Source organism: Rhinichthys klamathensis, unplaced genomic scaffold (genome assembly GCF_029890125.1).
Source record: "Rhinichthys klamathensis goyatoka isolate OS25496 unplaced genomic scaffold, OSU_Roscu_1.1 h1tg000121l_1, whole genome shotgun sequence".
NCBI lineage: Eukaryota > Metazoa > Chordata > Actinopteri > Cypriniformes > Leuciscidae > Rhinichthys > Rhinichthys klamathensis.
Window position 1 is genome coordinate 1,455,581 of NW_026606658.1, and position 19,666 is coordinate 1,475,246.

Sequence of the window (19,666 nt, forward strand, 5' to 3'; positions counted from 1 at the left end):
AAATTGATTAAAAGTGACAGTAAAGACATGATGTTACAAAAGATTTATTGTTAGAAAAGATTGTGTAAGCCCATTTTACTTTTCTTTACATTTGACTAAAAATGTATTGTGCAGAACTCCATTGTTTTATCCATTATGATTGATTGGCTCCAGTGTTATTTTAGTATTTTTAAATTCTGTCATATATTTTATAACAATTCAAAATATTAATAAATACTATTATTTTAATATTATCAGTTTATAATTTGGTTACACTATTTCGATAGTCCACTTTAGACATTCTACTAAGTATACTGTAAGTAACTTTGCAACTACATGCCAGCTACCAGTCATTATTAGACTGACATATTATACTATGGTGTTAGTAGTAGACTGTCTGCTTAATATCTGCTAACACTTTATTTTGAACAGATATTCTACTGAACAGACATTCTACTGACTATAAGTAACTTTGCAAGTAAATGAAAACTTATTCTACTAACTTGTGATCCAAGGTTTAGGCTCTCTTACTAAATTATTATCTCCTCCTTTGGCTAAAAATGTCTTCAGGAGTGACAGTCAATGTCGCCCAGAGCGTGGCCTTTGCCGTTTCATCTCCCTGCAGTCCTCTAGCTCACTGTCCCCCAAGCAAAGCACCTCAAGGTCAGGCTGCGCTGGCAGGAAAGCCACAGGCTGTGACCGAAGGCCAGGACGTGTTGGTCCACAAACGACTTGAACAAACCAGCACGTCTCTCGAGGCAGCACTTAAAGTTGTGGAGAGAAAGTTGGCTCAGGAAGATCCAGCAGAAAGGTAACACAAACCACTTATTTTTGTCTCTTTGTATCTGTCCTCTGTCAAAGTAGTATTAAACAGCTTGAATCCCCTTTCACACAGTAGAGGAAATTGTGTATTTCAATGAGACAGCATTGCAGATGGTACCATAATGACCGAATGACCACTTGTCACAACAAGCCTGCTGGGAAATCTAGCAATAAGTGATCTCCCTAAAACTAGTGCCTGTTTTTCCTTTGACTCTTTGATCTGTCTGGCTGCGATGAAGACAGATTGTTGATGTCCTTATCTCATGGACAGAGACAGATGGTGTCTCAACAATTTCGACTTTCATTTGATTCCCCTCCTATTTTATCACAGCAAATCCACTGTCAGCAGTGTTGCTGGTCAATCTGTCTGCGTTGAACCTTATTTTGCATTTTGAACAGATTTAGCTCAAAGCATAGCATATGCTAATCAAGGATAAACCCCCCAGTCAGTGTGTTTTACATAAAGTAACCCGACTCCTGACTATGTTCAGATTGGAGTACTAATCTACTGTATACTGTGCTGTATACACTATACTATATACTAGACTTATATAATTATTGATATATGAAATAAAAGGGGTTATTATGGCTATATTAATGGCTAATATCACCTCCAGTTCATCTATCACATTGAAAGTTCAGGTCAAGTGCATCTCATTGTAGGAAACTGTACGCTAACATTGCATCGCCGACGGTCGCTCAAGCGCCTAAAAATCGCACACTCTCATCGAAATGTAAAAGGACGGCAGGTTGCTGTCAGTGTAAACACTCCTTTATTAAATCAAAAATGTTGATTATATGTCTATGTGGTGTTTTTAATATGCTTTAAGACAATGTGCAAATTTAACACCATTACTGAGTATTTTCTCATTAAAACTGCAGTGAAAAAAATCGCCGGTGTTTCTTACGTCACAAACTACCTTGTAACCAATCACGTCACGAGGGAAACGGGCGTTAGCATATCATTACTGTGCTGCGAAGCAGGGGAGTCTCAAGAGAAGCCCGGTATATTTTTCTGTTATTGAAAATGGGGTACATTTAGCAATATAGCTGGTGAATTATGTATGTGATGTATATTACGATATTATGATGAACTATATATGCCTTTCTCCACTGATGTTCAAAGCATTTCTAAGGATGCTGATTGGTAGAAGGCATCTAGTCTGACTCTGAGATGGTGAGCGCGAACATGGTTTGTGTAACATTAGCAACACATTATTAGCTGTTAGATAACGTAGTCAAGCCAAAGGCTAATCATATTAATTAGTGCTACGTGTCTGGCATTGTAGTGAGCGATACATAAAACTCATTAACATTCTGATACATCGGCATAGACGAGCCTGTATGAGTGAGTGGAGGCGGGGCTCATTTGCATATTCATGGTTCCATGTATACTAAATGATGCAAGGGTGTAGAGTTAAATTCAAGCTATTTTAAGGCACACAAAAAAACGTAAATATGTAATTTTGGTGATCAAAAATTAGTTTTAAGGGATAAAATTATTGACTACAGCGGGACTTTAAGACATGCACTCACAATACCTCCATATTAAACATTCTCAACCTTGTTTTTGCTCTTCTTTCTCTCAGGGGCATTAACACAGTAAAGTCAGCTGGGAACATTCTTGATGATATAGGGAACATGTTCGATGATCTTGCTGACCAGCTGGAAGCCATGTTGGATTGACCTTCTGTAATTCCTATAACCTTTGCATGGGGCCTTCACATGCGAGCTTCTGGATGATTTAGACATGCAATGTCTAACTTCTCACACTTTGTTTACAACACACCTTGGTGGTCCTGCTTACAAGTATTGGTTTTAACAGTTGAATTAAATTGGCTAATTTAAGATACTAGTTGCAATGACCTGCGGTGGATCCTGCCTCAAATTTCCACAAAATATCCACTTTCACATCTGTAATCTTATCCCAAAATGTTTCTTTCTGCATCTTCGGTTTGCTTGGACAGGATATCTGCAGTGAAGATTGCAGAATGTAAGCACTTACTGTTCAGATCTACTGTACTAAAGCTCTTCCCACAGAGACACTTTTAATTTCCTGTTGTGCTCGGATCAAGACTCACAGTTGGCCTCTAGCAAATGGATATACGGTGTAAAATCTAAGTGAGATACTACCATAACTCTGTTTCAAGTGCTCTGAGACTTATCACTCTTCAATTTTGTTTTCTGTAGACTGGAGGATCCTTTATTCGGTTCAAAAGTAAGCAATAATACAACTGATCAAAACATAACTAAGAAAACTGCTCAGCGGACATCATCATTGTGTAATGACCCAAACCTCATGGACCAAGTATGTTTTACTATAATGAAACTTTATGTCCTGCCAACAGATTCAGTGTTGTACAGTATATTTGTAGTTGCACTGTAAATTGTCTGTTTAGATCTTAAAATGTTAAAAAAATGACACTTCTTAACAAAATAATAGAGCCATAGTATATTTTGACAACCGTTGTGTTTTGGGAAAGAGAAAACATTGTATGGATTACATCTATTATATATTTTTGTACCAGAACGATAATTTATTTGCTTTGTCAGGTTAAAAAGGGACAGTCCCTCTTTGTGAATGCTGTCATTCTGGCAAAACTACAAACTGCAAAGCACTACATTTTTTGGCTCGGCTGACCAAAAGGGAACTTGCATTTTTATTTAAATAACTGGGGCCCCTGTGGTTAAAACACAAAAATATCACCAAACTAGAGGACGAGAAGTGTTCAAATGGAGCTTTAAAGTCTCAAACGCCTGTTCACTTCTGTGAATCTTGTGCACTTTTACAACATTTATGTAGTGTATGTACTATGTATATTTTATTGTATCGATTTATTTCTGCATGTACTGTACACTGGTAAAACAACCAGTACTTGACTGAAAGAGACTTTCTCTAACTGTGTGTCTGATGTAAACTACATTGTTCAAAAATCTGCAAGAAGACCAGACCATCCTGTTCTTGCATGCTTTTTTTTTCTTCTAAGTGGCAATCTGGAATTTTAGATTTTGTATTATGTGGCATAATGATATTTTAATGGACTTTATGAAAACAGCACTGCTGGTGCTACAGTATCATTTAAATGAGCACTGTGTACTTTATTTCCCAAATTCATTCCTTTCTGCAGTGCTTCGTGTAGCATTGCTCTGTCAAAAACTAGATAAATGGTTCATTGCTTTGCCTGAATGGGGCCACGAGTACTATACAGTAAGTATAAATAGGCTTCTAATTCATCCATTTGAACTACTTGAAGTATTACGTTTAATAAATCCTTGAATTACATGACTTGTTGTCATGGCTCGAGCATTTGTTTTATTATATAGGTCCAGCTCATTAAAAGTGTCCCTCGAAACTCACAGGATTTCTTGTTTTATTGTAAAGACAAGTACCAGAAACATAGGTGGGGGGAAAATGTACGGAATCAAAGCAGAAACACCAGAGAGGGAGAAAGGTGCAGAAAAAGAAGAACGTGCTCAGCCATTGAGCCAGCTGTCCTGACATTTGGTGTAGTCACAGATATCGTCTGGTTTGAACCACAGGTTGATCTCAGCGTTGGCACTTTCCGCAGAATCACTGCCGTGAATGATGTTCCTGAAGCCAAAGCAATTCAACATTAGCAAAAACTAGTGCAGGTAAATAAATGAAAGTGACATGCATCCTACTTAGTGGTCGGTAAGATGTTTGTAATGTTTTTGAAGTCTCTTATGCGCACCAAGAGCGCATAAGAGACTTTATTTTAAGTTTATTTGACCGAAAATACAGTGAAAACGTCAATATTGTGAAATAACACCAGTTCAAATTTTCAAATGTATTTTATTCCTGTGATGACTAAGCTGAATTTTCAGCATCATTACAGTCTTCAGTGTCACATGATCTTTCAGAAATAATTCTAATATGATGATTTGGTGCTTAACATTTCTTATATTATCTTTAAAACAAAGTCATCAAAATGACATTTTAGAATACAGTATGAGATCTTACCGGACAACCTGAACGCAAAAGTCACCTCGGATAGTCCCAGGCTTGGAGTCAATGGGATTAGTCTCGCCGAGCATTACTCTACCGGTTTTAATAACGTTAAAACCCTCCCACACCTAAAAATATATCACGGAAATAACATTAGTACAGTCAACTTCATGAAATGTATGAGGAATATTTATGAACAATAAGGGAGAAACATTATTAAATTCAAAGTGCCCTAGAGCCGCACTCTGGGGAAAATAAATATAAATGGGTTTACCATGGCAACCACAGGGCCAGAGGACATATAACTGACAAGCCCAGGGAAGAACGGCCGGTCCTTTAGGTCACCGTAGTGCTGTCTTAGAAGATCCTCATCGGCCTGCATTAAAGACCGCAGCGGAGAAAGTGTTGTGAATTAATGGTCCGTTAATCCCACATCGCCCTTTGGCCTAAAAACGTTTTTTTTTTTATGACTAAATCTTCATTTTGAGGTCATGTTTACTGTAACGAGATAGTCACATGAGGATATATATCTTTGCAGACCACAAAGAACTAATAGTTGGTTTAACCCCTGAAACAAGTGCGTGTCTGAGAGAGTTTAAGTTCCCTCACACTAAAAATAGAGTTTTCTAAAATTATAGATAGGGAAAAATCTAAAATACATAAAGTTTTTAATCTGTTAAGTAATATAATAAAAATGTAACAATCAGAGATTTAAATTAAATTGCAGTTCTAAAACAATTATATAAAAATGATAATATTTTTTAAAACTATAAACTAGAAAATTTACATAATAGAACTTATTTTTGTCAAGTTAGAAATATTTATAACCATGTAATGTATATACAAAGAATAGAGCTTCTTAAATCAAAAATATATCAAGTTTGTATTGCTCTGTTCTTTTAAGTAATATAGAAACCTATATAGTTGTAATATAAATATATATTTTAAATATTCATTAGAAAATATAATATATTTTAAAATCATATATATAATTTATTTTCAGTGGCATTTTTTCTTCATTTTTACTTATATAGCCTACATACATTTTCGTCAAGTAGCATCCTTCCACTAGAAGATACTGAAATAACAGAACGTTGCTATGAGAGCAGGGTAGTGATAATATTTTTTGATAATATATATGATGAACATTTTTTTAAATAATGTAAAAATACAAAAAAAACTAATCTTGCATTTTTGTTACATTCGCATTACAAAATGCATCCACAAATAAAACCGCCATTAAAGGGATAACCCAAAAATGGAAATTATGTAATCATTTAGAGTCTTCTGTTGAAACCGTGTAGTAGTCATAGTCAATAGGTGCCGTCTGGTTACCAACATTCTTTAAAATATCTCTTTTTGTGTTCAACAGAAGAAAGAAATTCATACAGTTTTGGAACAATTTGAGTAGGCCTAAATGATGACAGAATTTACGTTTTTGTGCGAACAATCTCGACGCCCTCTTTAGCACTGTTTGGCTATTAAAAGGCAAATCCAATACAAACTATTGAGATTAAAACGGTTAATTTAATTTACCTGGATTAACTTCATAGCAACTAACTTGAACCCTTTCTGTTCGAAGCGCTTGATGATCTCTCCGACAAGTCCCCTCTGCACTCCATCAGGCTTGATGGCAATGAAAGTGCGCTCTTCGTTTCCAGACATTGGGCTAAAATTAAAAAAATAAATAAACACCGGTAAAACATACACGAAAAACAGCTGCTGACAGAACTGCATTCAAACTTACGTCGTCCCACATGGGGGTTTCGTTGAGGAAACCCCTGATCCCATCACTAAGTTACATTTCAAGTGACGGGGGAAGATCTTCTGTCCTGTATTGACGGCTTACTGTAACTGGCTGCTTAAACCGTGACTAGTGATCTGATCTGATCGCTGTCCTCAAGCATCCTGCTTCCTGACCCCAGCACGTTAATCACCTTTTCATGTTAACAAACTTTATTTAGCCAAATCTATTCTAAAATAAAAGGCGTTTTTTTTTCATTCAAATTTTCATTTAAACGGACACCTCTATGAAACGATATTTGGTAAACTGTGGTGTTCATTGTTCTTTAACAAATCTATAATAAACTAAAGTAGCAACCGATATGCGCATGTGCAGCAGCATGACATATTTCATTTGTAAGATTTAACTTTTGTCGAATTAACACGACAATAAAACACAGTGAAAATATTTTCCTTACTTTCTTTGACGACAGTCCACGAGTCTGAAGTTCCTCGCGCTCGTGCTTTCACTAATCCATGATGATCTGCAGTGAGTGTTTTATGGAGGTGGGCGGAGACCGATTCCAGTGCTCGCGCATTCAGTGATTTTTAATCTGTTGCAATTTACGATGGAATCCAAATGATACGCAAAACATATAACTCCTTAACAAATCTTGCTTGGCTTGTTGTCACATTTTTTTTTACTCCAGCGATGAATATTTCTCAGATTAGGTTTATTACATCAATAGTTTTTACATTTACAGGCATTCTTTTTAAAACAATAATTAAATAAATAATTATTATAATTATTTTTAAATGATTATCATGACAATAATAACTTTTTACATTTTAATAATTTAAAATTATTTTAATAATAATTTTAAACATTTTAATATTTCCCAAAAAATAATATAAAGGCCTATATTAATTTACATTTAAATGAATATTTTAATGAATTTTAATAAAAGTACATTTAATTTAATTAAAATTTGAATAAAATGTTAGATTTATTACAATGTACTGTTTCTCTATTTGATTTCTCTTATACATTTTCCCCTTCTGTTTTGTTTGTATTCCCTCCCCCATAAGAGTACGATTCTGTCCCCGTTTATAAATGCATTAATAATATAAAAGATTCAGTTATTCAATGAATGTTTCATGTTTTTTTGTAGTGTAAATTTAGTCTCATGTTAACACTATTTTTAATGGAGCTACAGTAATTCTAACTGAATATCGAAATGTATTATGCAATCACTGAAAAGCACATTAGAGCATCAGAAAATATCTGATATCTGAAAGTGCATATAAAGCAATTTAACCTCTGGGCACTAATTTAACAGCTCCAGTTAAGCCACAACATTTTAATGTATATACTGCACATGGCCATTATCTCCATTTGTAGAACATATATCCATGGTGGAAGTTAGATGGTGTAAGATTTGGGACCCATTAGACCATCTGTGCAGTTAAGAATTATGCATTAAATCTCTGCTCAGATTCAGCAGCATCCTCAGTGAATCACTGCACTGCAGTAATGTCAGTTACTTATACTTCCACATACTCTTTTACACAGTTCCATTAAATGAAGTTTTATGCATCAGTGTCAGTGTCTAATACATGCACAGTGTAGTGGCACTTTTGGCTGTTGTTTTTTATATCACTATTAATTGACCATTTTGAAAACTTGTGAAGGCATGCAAGGCAGTTCAATTTCAGCTTTGTACAAAAGAGCCTGGAGTTGTAGGTCTCAGTCCTATTAAATAGGCCTGAAGTTCACCGCACTGACAATAAAATGAAAAGAGTGTGGAAAAGAGTGTTCATTGCTCATAAGTGTACACTGAAAAAAGTAAAACAACCACATTTATATAAGTGCATTATTATATTGGTCTAATCGAAAACCATGGTGTCTGGTTTAAACCCGTTTTTGTTCAGTTTGTCTAAAAGCAAATAATACTCCCAACAGAAAAATGAACACCAGACACCAGAATACTGATGTGATGTAGCCTATATTTTTTAAAAAGGCATCACAATAAGCAATAAGTTATTTTGAAGTTGTCTTTATTTATAGAAAGTAAACTAAATTAAACATTTACTATAGTTTTTTAGTTTTATCTTAATTGGACATTCTACTTTCATAGTTAATTTAGCTTTTGCTTAATCTGGAGAAATTTTGTAAAACTAAAAAGCCCAAAAATGTTTTGGTGGGCTTATGTCAAAATAAATTTATATTGATTAAGTATGGGCTTTACAATAGTATTTCGGTAACACTTTACAATAAGGTTCATTAGTTAACATTAGTTCATGTATTAACTAACATGAACTAACCATATAGGCAATACATTTGTTGCTGTATTGTTAATCGTTGTTAACGTAGTTAATAAAAATACAGCTGTTCATTGTTTGTTCATGTTAGTTCACAGTGCATTAACTAATGTTAACAAGATTGAAATAAAGTATGTTAATTTTTTTTTAAATTAACATTAATATTAATGCTGTATAAGTGCAGTTCATTATCATGCTAACTAATGTAGTTATCTAATGTTAACTAATGAATCTTATTGTAAAGTGTTACCAACATTTCTTGCTTTGCGTGAATTATTTTGTTTGGGATTTAAAAAAAATTTGATTCATATTAAATAAAAATTTGATATGAACTAATACATTTGGCTGTAACAAATTATTATTAAAAAAAATCAGTGTACATGTATGCAGTCAAATACACATAATGAAAAAAAAAAAACAAAGAAGTAAAAACACAAAGGTTTATCTGTAGCATTAATCAACAACACAGTGCAACTTTTATATAAATACAACCCTACCAAAGATTTGGTGTACTCAGTCTTTTATCCATTTCAGATATGACCATGACATGACAAGAACGATTGCTGCTAAGATCTGTCCAGTTTTGGCAATAATTCATGTTTGCATTCTCAACCCATTATTCCTATTTGCAGTCAATGCAGTTTTTGGCAACAGAGGGATTTATGATGCTGACCCTGAGAAAAAGACAAGAAACAAACAACTCATGCCCTCAGCAACCTCAGTACCCAAATCATGTTACTGACCACAGATTTTTTAGCAAATGTTGGGCCTTCACAAGTATGTGTTATGACAACACAACCTGACATGTATAATGAGTGATTTAAAGGTGCAGACGCAGTCACATTTACCATTGTTCGACTAATTTTCACAGGCAAATTCCAGTCATTTCAATAGGAATCCACACAACTGGAAATTTTTGCCTAATCTGAGCACACCTTAACACATATTTGAACATGCGGTCTTCTAGTTCATCATGACATGTGCGTAGAATAAGAGCCACTAACTAAAGGGACATGATGGCCAGGGCTCTTATTTCCACAAATCCTTCCTTCTAACAGAATATGTACTTATCTGACTAAATGGATAAATAATCCTCCTCTAATCTCTCCAACAGTACTAGATGGTTTGTATTCCATGCTCTATTTTTACCAGGGCTTAAAGTATAAGGATTAGATGAGGTAGCTGCCAAGTGGTAGTCTGAAGTACTGCCTCCTTAACTTTGATTTAAGTCACTCTAGATCTTGTCCTTTCTCCTTCAACAGAAATGTTGCCCCCTTTTCAGGTTTAACTGCTTAATACACATCGCTTGCCTAAATAAGTATCTTGGTATTTATTTGTTAGGATACCTGATTAATGTGGCAGAATGTCAGCCAATCAGCACAAATACATTATGCAATGCTCATTGAGGTCTAACAGCTCTGGGGAGAAACTGCAGGAAATATTAGCAAGTAAAAAAGTCTATTGTGAATTACACTATCTTTTCCATTTGCTTATAATTACATTTGTACACTGGCAGCTTTATTCAGGTCACCTCATGTAATTGTAAATCACTGTGATTTTTTTGGTGCTCTAATTTTCCGCATCATTTATTTGTCTGCGTTGTAGGAAGCAGAGTGCACAGAACCAATAATAAGCAGGTATTCTTAGTGTTTGATTTCCTTTCATTAGAGACTTCATTAAATTATTATAGTACTCAGATGAGGTCTGCTCCAAAGTTAGAGGACAAACCAGAAAGTAAATGCTTGCTGTTCTTGCTGGCTAGAAACTTTAGTATGACAAAATTCATATGACATCCACTTAGTTCCCTTTCGAGGAACTTCTATGCTGCGTCAGCTGCTGACGCTATGGGGGACATGCCCTTGCAGAACCCGGTGTCTGATACAATGGCCATTGCAGTGCGATGACGTCGCAAGATGCACCCCAGCGTATAAGAAGGCCGCCTGAGAACACGTCATCAGCTTCTTTGTCTTCAGGAAGTGCTGTGTGAAGACAGCAGTATGTGTAGAAAGGATAGAAGGTAGGCAGAATAATGGCAAGCAGACAATTCAAGCGTTGTGTTCCTCCTTGCCCGCGGCGTTTCTAAACGCCTGGCTATAGTCACGAGCTGTGTGTTATTTGACTGGGAGCGGAGGATACACATTAAGCCCTCGAGGGGGCTTGATGCATACATTGCGATAATTTCTTACTGAGAAAACTCCGCTCCCAGCTGACTTTATGAGTAAAGAGTCAAGTCGCTGAGCCTGACGGCTCAAGCGCAGCATTTGCTGAGGCAGCGCACAGGCTACAATAGTGAGAATCTCAGACGGAGCAGGTAGAGGAGCGTGATGGAGTTCCCCTCACCTCTCTCATCGGCTCCATTGTCTATGTGCCAGAAGTGGAGGCCTGCTCAGCTGTTTCTTTCACAGAAAGCGAGGACTCATTGCTCGTCTGTGATTCTGATATAATAGACGTGGTGTCTGTAGAAATGGATTTATTTAATAGATCTGTTTCCTGCTCGATACAGCAAACCGCTGAATTACAATGAGCTAGTGAAACGTATGACTCATATCACAGTCTGAGTTTGAACTGGTCCGGCTCAAAGCGTTAGAATACGGAAGGTCGTTTAGATGAACAATATCTGCGGAGTCATAAGTGTGCAGCTACACTGAGCCTTCCCTTTCTCCCAGACCTGCACAACTAAGTTTCAGGTGCGTAGAGACATCTATACTCTACCTAGATGGTCCATTCTGCTTCGAGCAATTTGAATCTAGAGGGGCTAAGCGAGAAGGATTATGGGTGGATGCCTCGGGTGGAAAGGATTTTAGCGAATTACCTTTCCCCGGAGACCTCCTCATCACTGAATGCTCCTTATTTGCCCTCTAAACCATGTCTGACGGCATTGAGGTTGGTGGGCAGAGCGTATGTGGAGGCTGGGCAGACTGGTGGAGCTCTGCAGTGGAAGTACTGCAAACTTACCAGGCAGACCTGCACAAACCTGGATCAGGGGGAGGGTTTATCTCCTGAGGTAGTCACTAAACTGGGTATAGCCACAGATCTAGCTCTCTACGTCTTCAAGAAGGCGGCCCACTCTATTGGCTGGTCCATGGCTGCTATGGTGGCAACAGAGAGACATCTCTGCTTAATTTGTCAGGGATCAAGAAGTCAGATAAAACTGTCCTCTTTGATGCCTCTGTCTCGCCCTCTGGGCTGTTTGGCACTGCTGTTGAGATGGTGGTGGACATGTTTAGAGAGGCGAGAACGCAGTAGGCTGCCTTCGGGAAGTATATCCCTCACCGGGTTCAGGCCCCTGCTAAGTCGTCTACACCTTTTTCACTAACAAGTTCCTGGGGAGAAAAGCAGAAGACAAGTGCGGCTGCCCCTCCTCACCCTCCGAGCAGGGGCGTAGCTAGGACATTATTTCTGGGGGGGCCAGCTTGGGCCAGTCTTTTATTTGGGGTGGCACTTGATTGTCAAAAACTACTATTTTAAAACAAACGCACCACGTCACTCAGAGTAGTGGTATTCTCGCGGCTCGTCAGGCCATAAACAATGGATTGAACTTCCTTATGGACACTAAATTAATGTCTTATTGATAATCCATGTTATGGGATGGGTGCTTAGATAATGTGCGAGTGCGATCTGTCATGATTATGTGAGGGGTTAGAGACGTTAACATGAGACGGGGATGTTTTTAGTGCAAATGACAGAAAGTTACAATATGAATTGTCATTTTAGGCGATCATTTATTTAGGTAAACCATAGCATTTTAAGTGCACCATTCAATTCATTTGTGATAATATAACATATTTAAAGAGAGAGAGAAAAGAAAAAAACATTACATCACAAATAAATAACAAGAGCAGATAGTATGTCTAAATAGAACACACATTTAATAACATTGCAGGCTCATGCCCCATAATACACTCTAGGTAGGCAAGAAAAACTAGAAGAAGAAAAAAATATCAATAATATGTACAATGTAAAGTGAACAGTATCACTGCAAACAGTAGTAGACTACAACAGTATCACAAACAATGAACATTATCAGCTTACTGCATGATATCGATTTTGCATACTCCATCAAAGAGATTGATGCAGAATGATAACACAGCACTGGTGGTTAGTAGACAGCTCTGACACACTGACAAACCGACAAACCAGGTCTAGAAGGGGCACTCTTTGCTTGTGTGTTTGGTTGGGTGACAGTTGTAGGTTACAGTTTGACAGGAGTTTAGAGTGTGACAAAAGTACAATTTCGATCGCGCCCGCGCGCGCGCACACACACACACACACACACACACACACACACACTCCAGCATTGCAATCTTGACATCGCAACCTGTTCATTATGCTGCGTTCACACCAAACGTGAATAGAGCGAAATGTATTGCCATTTAGAGATTTATTTATTTTTATTCTCCGTGCAAATTCGTGCACCGAACCGTCGACCCCCATACCGTTCTATACGAATACATGTAGGCTACCGTTCCACCCCTAGAAGATAACTATATGATCTTATTTCAATATGCTTTCAAGTATCACCAACTTACTCACCTGTTAGTTACAGTGGTATATTCAGTGGTTAGCTGTCAAAAAGCAGGCACTGTTGATGGGGCGTGGCCCATCATGTCGCTAATATGGGGGTTGTAGCGTAAGTGACAAATGACTTGATAAAAAATAATAATGCATACAATTCAGCTTCCTTTAGACCGTTTCTGTTCAGGAGGGTTTTTTTTTAATTAAATGTATTTTCCCCATCAGACTGGGGGTGGGGCCGTGAGGTTGGGGGAGGGGGCCGGCAGGGGGGCCGAACCTTGACCAGTGGTGGCCGTGGCCCCCCCTGGCCACCACGTAGCTCCGCCCCTGCCTCCGAGGAGTGGGGAGCAAAGGCGGAACAATAGGAGAAAGCTGGTGTGGCAAAAAAAGAGGAGAATGACTGAGCGGGGCCGCAGCTGAAGCCCTCACTCCCTTTTTCATTTCTTTCAGTTCCACCTATCATCTTTGCCCCTTCCAGGAAAGAGTTCCTGGGAGAAGAGCAAAAGAGTGGCTAAAGGTCACTGCTTAAGCTCTCGCCCCCCTTTTCAGTCCTTTCAGCTCTTCGTAGATCGTCTGTGCCCTTTCCAAGAATGAATTCCTGGGGAGAAGAGTGTGGCTAAAGCTAGTTCTCCTTCTGAGGAACTGGGGGTGAAACGAATCAAGTCACACGCAGATCTGGGTGGTCCAAACTGAGCTTTAGTGCTTAGATTGTTAGATTAAGAATAACAAGCAGGCATTGGTCAGCATGGTGTAGTTGGTATAGCGTCCCCATAGCATCAGCAGCTGACGCAGCATAGAAGTTCCCTGGGAATGTCTAAGGTTATGTTTGTAACCTCTGTTCCCTGAGAAAGGGATTGAGATACTGCTTCACACTGCAGGCTTCGGGCATGCCTGCACGTTTTCCTTCAGACAATAAGAATCTGATGACGTATTCTCATGGCGCCCTTCTTATATGCTGGGACGAACCTTGCGTAATCTCAATACAGCGCAATGATTGGATTAAAATAGTTTTCATTCCTAAGAATAATGCAGAGAAAGGCTCAGAAACTGATTACATGGATACGTATTCTCCAGGCACGGTAGCCAATCACCACACCGAATTTACACATATACCTCACTTTTCGTGATGTTGGTTCAACCGGAAGAACAAATTGCTCCAAAAAATGAAGAACACTTTCCCCTTAACAATATAGTGCTATTGATGTTTTCATTGATGTGTAACCTACATATCTGTTAACATCTCAAAAAATAATGACAAACTATAATACTTTTGGCCCTCCAGTGGTTAAAAAATAAAATTGCATGTGTCTTGCGTAAGAACATTGCTTTGGTTGTGGTTCGGCTCTGCTCTTCTTCTAAAATATAAATTATTGTTATAGATTTATTAAAGCGTATTCGGGTAAAGTAAAACACGATTTGGAAGGTGGATTTTTTTGGGGGATGATTTGCACTCTCCCAGTAGCCTAATGACATATATATTTAAAGTCCCCATGAATTCAAAATTGACCATACTTACTTTGTTTGCCTAAATTGATCGTTTTGTGGTGAACAATTCATCCATGCAAGTCAATCCACACAAAAAAATTTTTTGGCTTCGTAATCTTTAATCAAAATCTGAAATTTCCCCTCCCCTCTGCGTTGGAGGACCTTGCCTGATGACGTAGGTTTCACGGTTTGGGCGTCTTCTTAACATCCGTAATCACGCCCCTCCAACTGTCAGTAGACAGGCTGAATGAAAACACCTACTTTTCTAGATCCAATCAGGTGCTAGTTGGGGAAAAAGCCACGCCCACCATTTTGCCTCATTTAGTATTCCGTTTCTCTCGGAAATACGTCACAACACTGGAGAAAAGTCGTTTGCAACTTCCGATTAACGGGGACTTTAAAGACCCACTCCGATGAAAATAATGTTTTTCTAGGTGTTAACATGTTCTTGTGGCATTTTTCTGATGTTAGAGGACATATCTTGAGAAAAATAAGCTCAAAGTTGTATTTCTGAGTATTTCTACATTCAAATGGCTGTGAATCAGTAGCAGACGCTAAAATGCCGGCTAAAATAGACTGGAGTTGTGACGTAGTAACTCCACTGGGCGTCTCCACACGCGACGTCTTGGAGTGAAATAATGATCGGTGATCGGTGATAACTTTGATTAACTTCGGATAATAATAATTAACGTGTATATAATACTGTTGCCCCACCGGTATTGGGGATGTAAGCTAGCGGGAGAGACAGAGCTCTCAGCAACGGGCAGGGGGAGGGGCGTCTCCGTGCCAACGGCTCCGTCCACAACGCAGAGGCGAATTGCTAATGAGCTACTGCTGCTCTGCTGAAGCAAAGTCCCAGAAAACGGCACAGGTTTTGTGATTTTGGCTAAAAATGGCATAATCATAATTTAAAGACCACTGGGACTGTTTAAAAATAGCTCAAAATATGATCGGAGTGGGACTTTAAGCAATAAGGTTCGAGAGGCTGTGCTGTATCATGAATAAGTCACGACGGCTGAAGGGCGTTGTTAAACACCTTCAGCCGTGACTTTATAGCACTAGCCTCGAGTACCTTATTGCTTTTATAAAACGTTTACCACACAATAAAAATATTAAAGTAAAAAAAAAATATTATTGGAACTTTCATGAAGTAAAATCACTAAGCCTTCCTTCCGCTAGAAAAAAAAAATAGTCCCTGACCGTGAACAGCAACAACGTTCCTTCCAATGTGTTTAGTTTTAGGCCCTAAAAGGACTTTGATAAAGCACAGCTATTGACCAATCAGAATCAAGGATTGGAACTAACCGTTCTATATATATATATATATATATATATATATATATATATATAGAGTATAGTGTAGCTTTAAACAACAACAACAACAAAAATGTTCCATTAGCAACAGCTGCTCTAACACACGGCCATTATTATTATTCTTTTTTCAAAAATACAGATTTTAAAAAATAGGGTTTTAGTGGATTAAGCGAGTATAACTTTAGCCTACAACAAGTGTTTAACATTTTCTGATATCAGCAAACAAACATTCCTTTCAGCAACAAAATAATAATTTTTTCAGCCAATAATTATTTTTCTAACCCCACCGGGCCTGATTTCACTTAAAGCCACACGAGGGCGGTGTATATAGGCAGCGCAGTCATTTTCAGATGGTTTCACAGCTTCATTCTCGGCCTGCCAACAAACACACATTATCGACAGAGCAATCTACGGTAGCTGTAGATAGATCCTCATTCAGCTGCCCTCCTGCAAGGATGAATTCGGGAAAACTGTAAATGAGGACCACCATATGGTTGGTAATTTACTGTGATTTACATATAAATTGATATAGAAAGAGATCCCATCCGTTCACACTTAACTTTCCACTTGTTCTCCTGGCGTCTGTAACGGGTAGTTGGGTACAAGTTTAGAGTTTTTTTTTTTTACAGTCTATGGAGCTGAGCCTTTCAAAAATCTGATCTTGTAAGGCCGATTATGGCGGGAAAGAAATTCAGTGCTACAAGCTGTCGCGGAGATCACCGAAACAAAGGTTATAATATTTACATTAATAATGGTAGAGATAACGTGGTAATGATTGATTATACATAATTGTATTTGGTTCACATCTCATTTATTATTATGTCCCAGTGGTTGATTTGTTTTATTTTTATTAAAACAACAGGTTTTAACTTTTTGAATTTCTCATTAAAGCTGTCTGGGTTTTGGAAGGCTTTTAACATTATCATATCAGGTTTTTAATTTTGTTTTTATTAAATCTTATCAAGCTTTTTTTCTCCGTTGTTTTTGCTACATTTCAAATCTTTTTATGTAAATATTTTATACTCTTGTCCCAGACCCAGACATTAGACTCTTAAACTATTTAAATTCATCATAAAAATATGAATTATTACATGTTTAATACTATAATGATCAATAAACACCTCTGAAATATTTTTATGCATTGCTTTATGGGACAGGTGGTCTCTGCATTATTTTCTATTCATATATATATATATATATATATATATATATATATATATATATATATATATATATATATATATATATATATATTACAGTTGCTGTAAAACACCATGACCAGTATCTGGTATTATCTGTTTTGTGTTTCAGGTTTTTTATTCTTGCTGTTTGGAAGTACAGTGACATTATGAAAATGCACTTATCCTCCATTTCTGGTGACTTGATGGACTGAGAAAGACATTACATAATTTCTGGTAAGCTATATGACCAAAGCCGTTTAAGGCAAGCCTTAAATGTAACACTTTTTTTTTTTTATTGACACTTGTACAACTCAATTCAATGGTGTCAAGGCTGTAATAATGTGATCATTGTTTTATCATGGCACACATAATCCAAGTTAGCCATTATGCTTTTTACAATGGTAGAGCCATGGACCCTCTTAACTCCCAAAAATAAGACTATCTCTGATATAATGCTTACAGTTATTAGGGTGCATTCTGGGCTGTAAGGGTTTGTAAGCAATGTTAGCCCAAAAAGCTTTAATTGGTGCACACTTTGAAAGTATGACATCCAGATACCTTTGGCTTACTTTATTCAGTGTACTCTAAAATCTAATCTTGTTGCATGGTTGTGTTGGGTTAATTTGTTTGTGTCAGATTATTGTCATGCCTTAAATGTTTAGTATTAAGTGGCCTCCAGGAGCAGGCCTGAGAAACTTGTAATGGATCATTCTAATTGATGAGCACCACCTTGATGGATTCTAACTTCCGTTTAGATGCTGTCCTATTCCGGTCTCCATAGGAACCCATTGTTAAAACGGGGTAAAAAGAGCAACTGAATTAATTAAACATAAACTTTTTGAACATTGCTTAACATTTAAATGAGCGCAGGGTTAAGGTGTTGGCTGCACCAACAACAGCAATAAACTGAAGAAATTCCTGCAAAGTACGAGTTTTGAGCACCAGCAAATCTGAAAAGAATGTCTGTATACTATAGGCTATATATAAATATATAGCATATATATATGCCTTCCATTTTATGCCAAATGTTGACAAGAGAAAACAAGTATGGTTTGCAGCACTTAAGTTAAAATACTCCCCATAAAAAGGTATATGTGCAGTCTTATCATTTTGAGGGAAGCCCCCCCCGACCCGTAGGATATGAGCACCTATTTGTTTTCTATGTTGCTAATGTAACTTTGGGCAGCTTTATGTCATCTACGCACTCATTAAACTTTGAAGCCTATTTTGGAGATTTGCAATTTAGTTTCTCAACTCCAGAATTTAGCACTACATGGCAATGCTTAGAGGTTGGAATAATGGCAGGATGCACTATTTCTCCACTGGCTTTTACCATGGCAATGGAAGTAATCATTAGGGCATCGAGATGGGTAGTAGGAGGAGAGCGCTTGGCTTCTGGGTTGCGACTACCACCAATCAGAGCATACATGGATGACATGACAACCATGACTACAACAGTAGCCTGCACTAATCGGTTATTGGGGAAGTTAACCGATAATATTGAATGGGCAAGAATGCAATTTAAGCCCTCTAAATCAAGGAGCATCTCGATAGTTAAAGGAAAGGTAGTAGATAAAACATTCTTCATTAATGGTGAGGGAATACCAACAGTTTCTGAGAAGCCAGTGAAGAGTCTTGGGAGATGGTACGATGGGGATCTAAAGGACACAGTTCGAGTGGGTGGAAGAAGTTAGACGACAAGTAGTGGAAGGGTTGAAGAGCATAAACAGCTGTGCTCTACCAGGCAAACTAAAACTCTGGTGCTTTCAGTTTGGTCTACTGCCGAGGTTGCTGTGGCCACTCACTGTGTACGAGGTTTCTTTGACAACAGTGGATAAGCTGAAAGCGTTAATAAGTTCATACATCAGGAAATGGTTGGGAGTTCCACGCTGCCTCAGCAGAGTGGGACTTTATAGTAAAGGAATTTTGCAGCTGCCAGTCTCTGCTTTAACCGAGGAGTTTAAGTGTGCCAAGGTCAGACTGGAAATGACCTTAGTAGAGTCACGCGACAAATGTGTAAGGGAGGCAGCACCTGTGTTAAAAACTGGTAGGAAGTGGTCAGCAAAGAAATCTGTGGTAGAGGCAAAGGCTGCCCTTCAAATTGGTGATATTGTGGGACAGGTACAGCATGGAAGAGGGGGCTTTGGGCTCAGTTTAGCTCCTCCTAAATGGCACAAGGCAGGCCCAGATCAAAGGAGGAAGCTGGTAGTCAACGAGGTGCGAAAGCAGGAGGAGAGGATGAGGTGTATAAAGGCCATTTCCCAGGCCAAGCAGGGAGAGTGGATGAGATGGGAGAGTGTGGAACAACGCAAGATGGGCTGGCAAGACCTTTGGTCAATGTAGGATCAGTTTCCTTATC

The 19,666-nt window shown here is 37.9% G+C and overlaps 2 protein-coding genes across 4 annotated transcripts in view; one reads left to right on the forward strand and one right to left on the reverse strand.

The window, feature by feature from the left end:
• The window catches only part of caskin2 (CASK interacting protein 2), a 57,194-nt gene extending 53,036 nt beyond the window's left edge, over positions 1-4,158 (forward strand). For all 3 annotated transcript variants that reach the window (XM_056255467.1, XM_056255468.1, XM_056255470.1), the window contains 2 exons: positions 550-790; positions 2,391-4,158. In XM_056255467.1, the coding sequence (XP_056111442.1) occupies positions 550-790; positions 2,391-2,487 (338 nt within the window). In that variant the 3' untranslated portion in view covers positions 2,488-4,158. The remainder of the gene's footprint in view (positions 1-549; positions 791-2,390) is intronic.
• On the reverse strand, positions 4,156-7,056 carry nme2a (NME/NM23 nucleoside diphosphate kinase 2a). Its single transcript, XM_056255500.1, has 5 exons — positions 6,970-7,056; positions 6,305-6,437; positions 5,043-5,144; positions 4,784-4,896; positions 4,156-4,393 (listed from the first exon to the last, which is right to left on the reverse strand). The coding sequence occupies exons 2-5, from the start codon at positions 6,431-6,433 to the stop codon at positions 4,276-4,278; spliced, it is 462 nt and encodes a 153-aa protein (XP_056111475.1). The 5' UTR covers positions 6,434-6,437; positions 6,970-7,056; the 3' UTR covers positions 4,156-4,275.
• Positions 7,057-19,666: the final 12,610 nt, after the last annotated feature.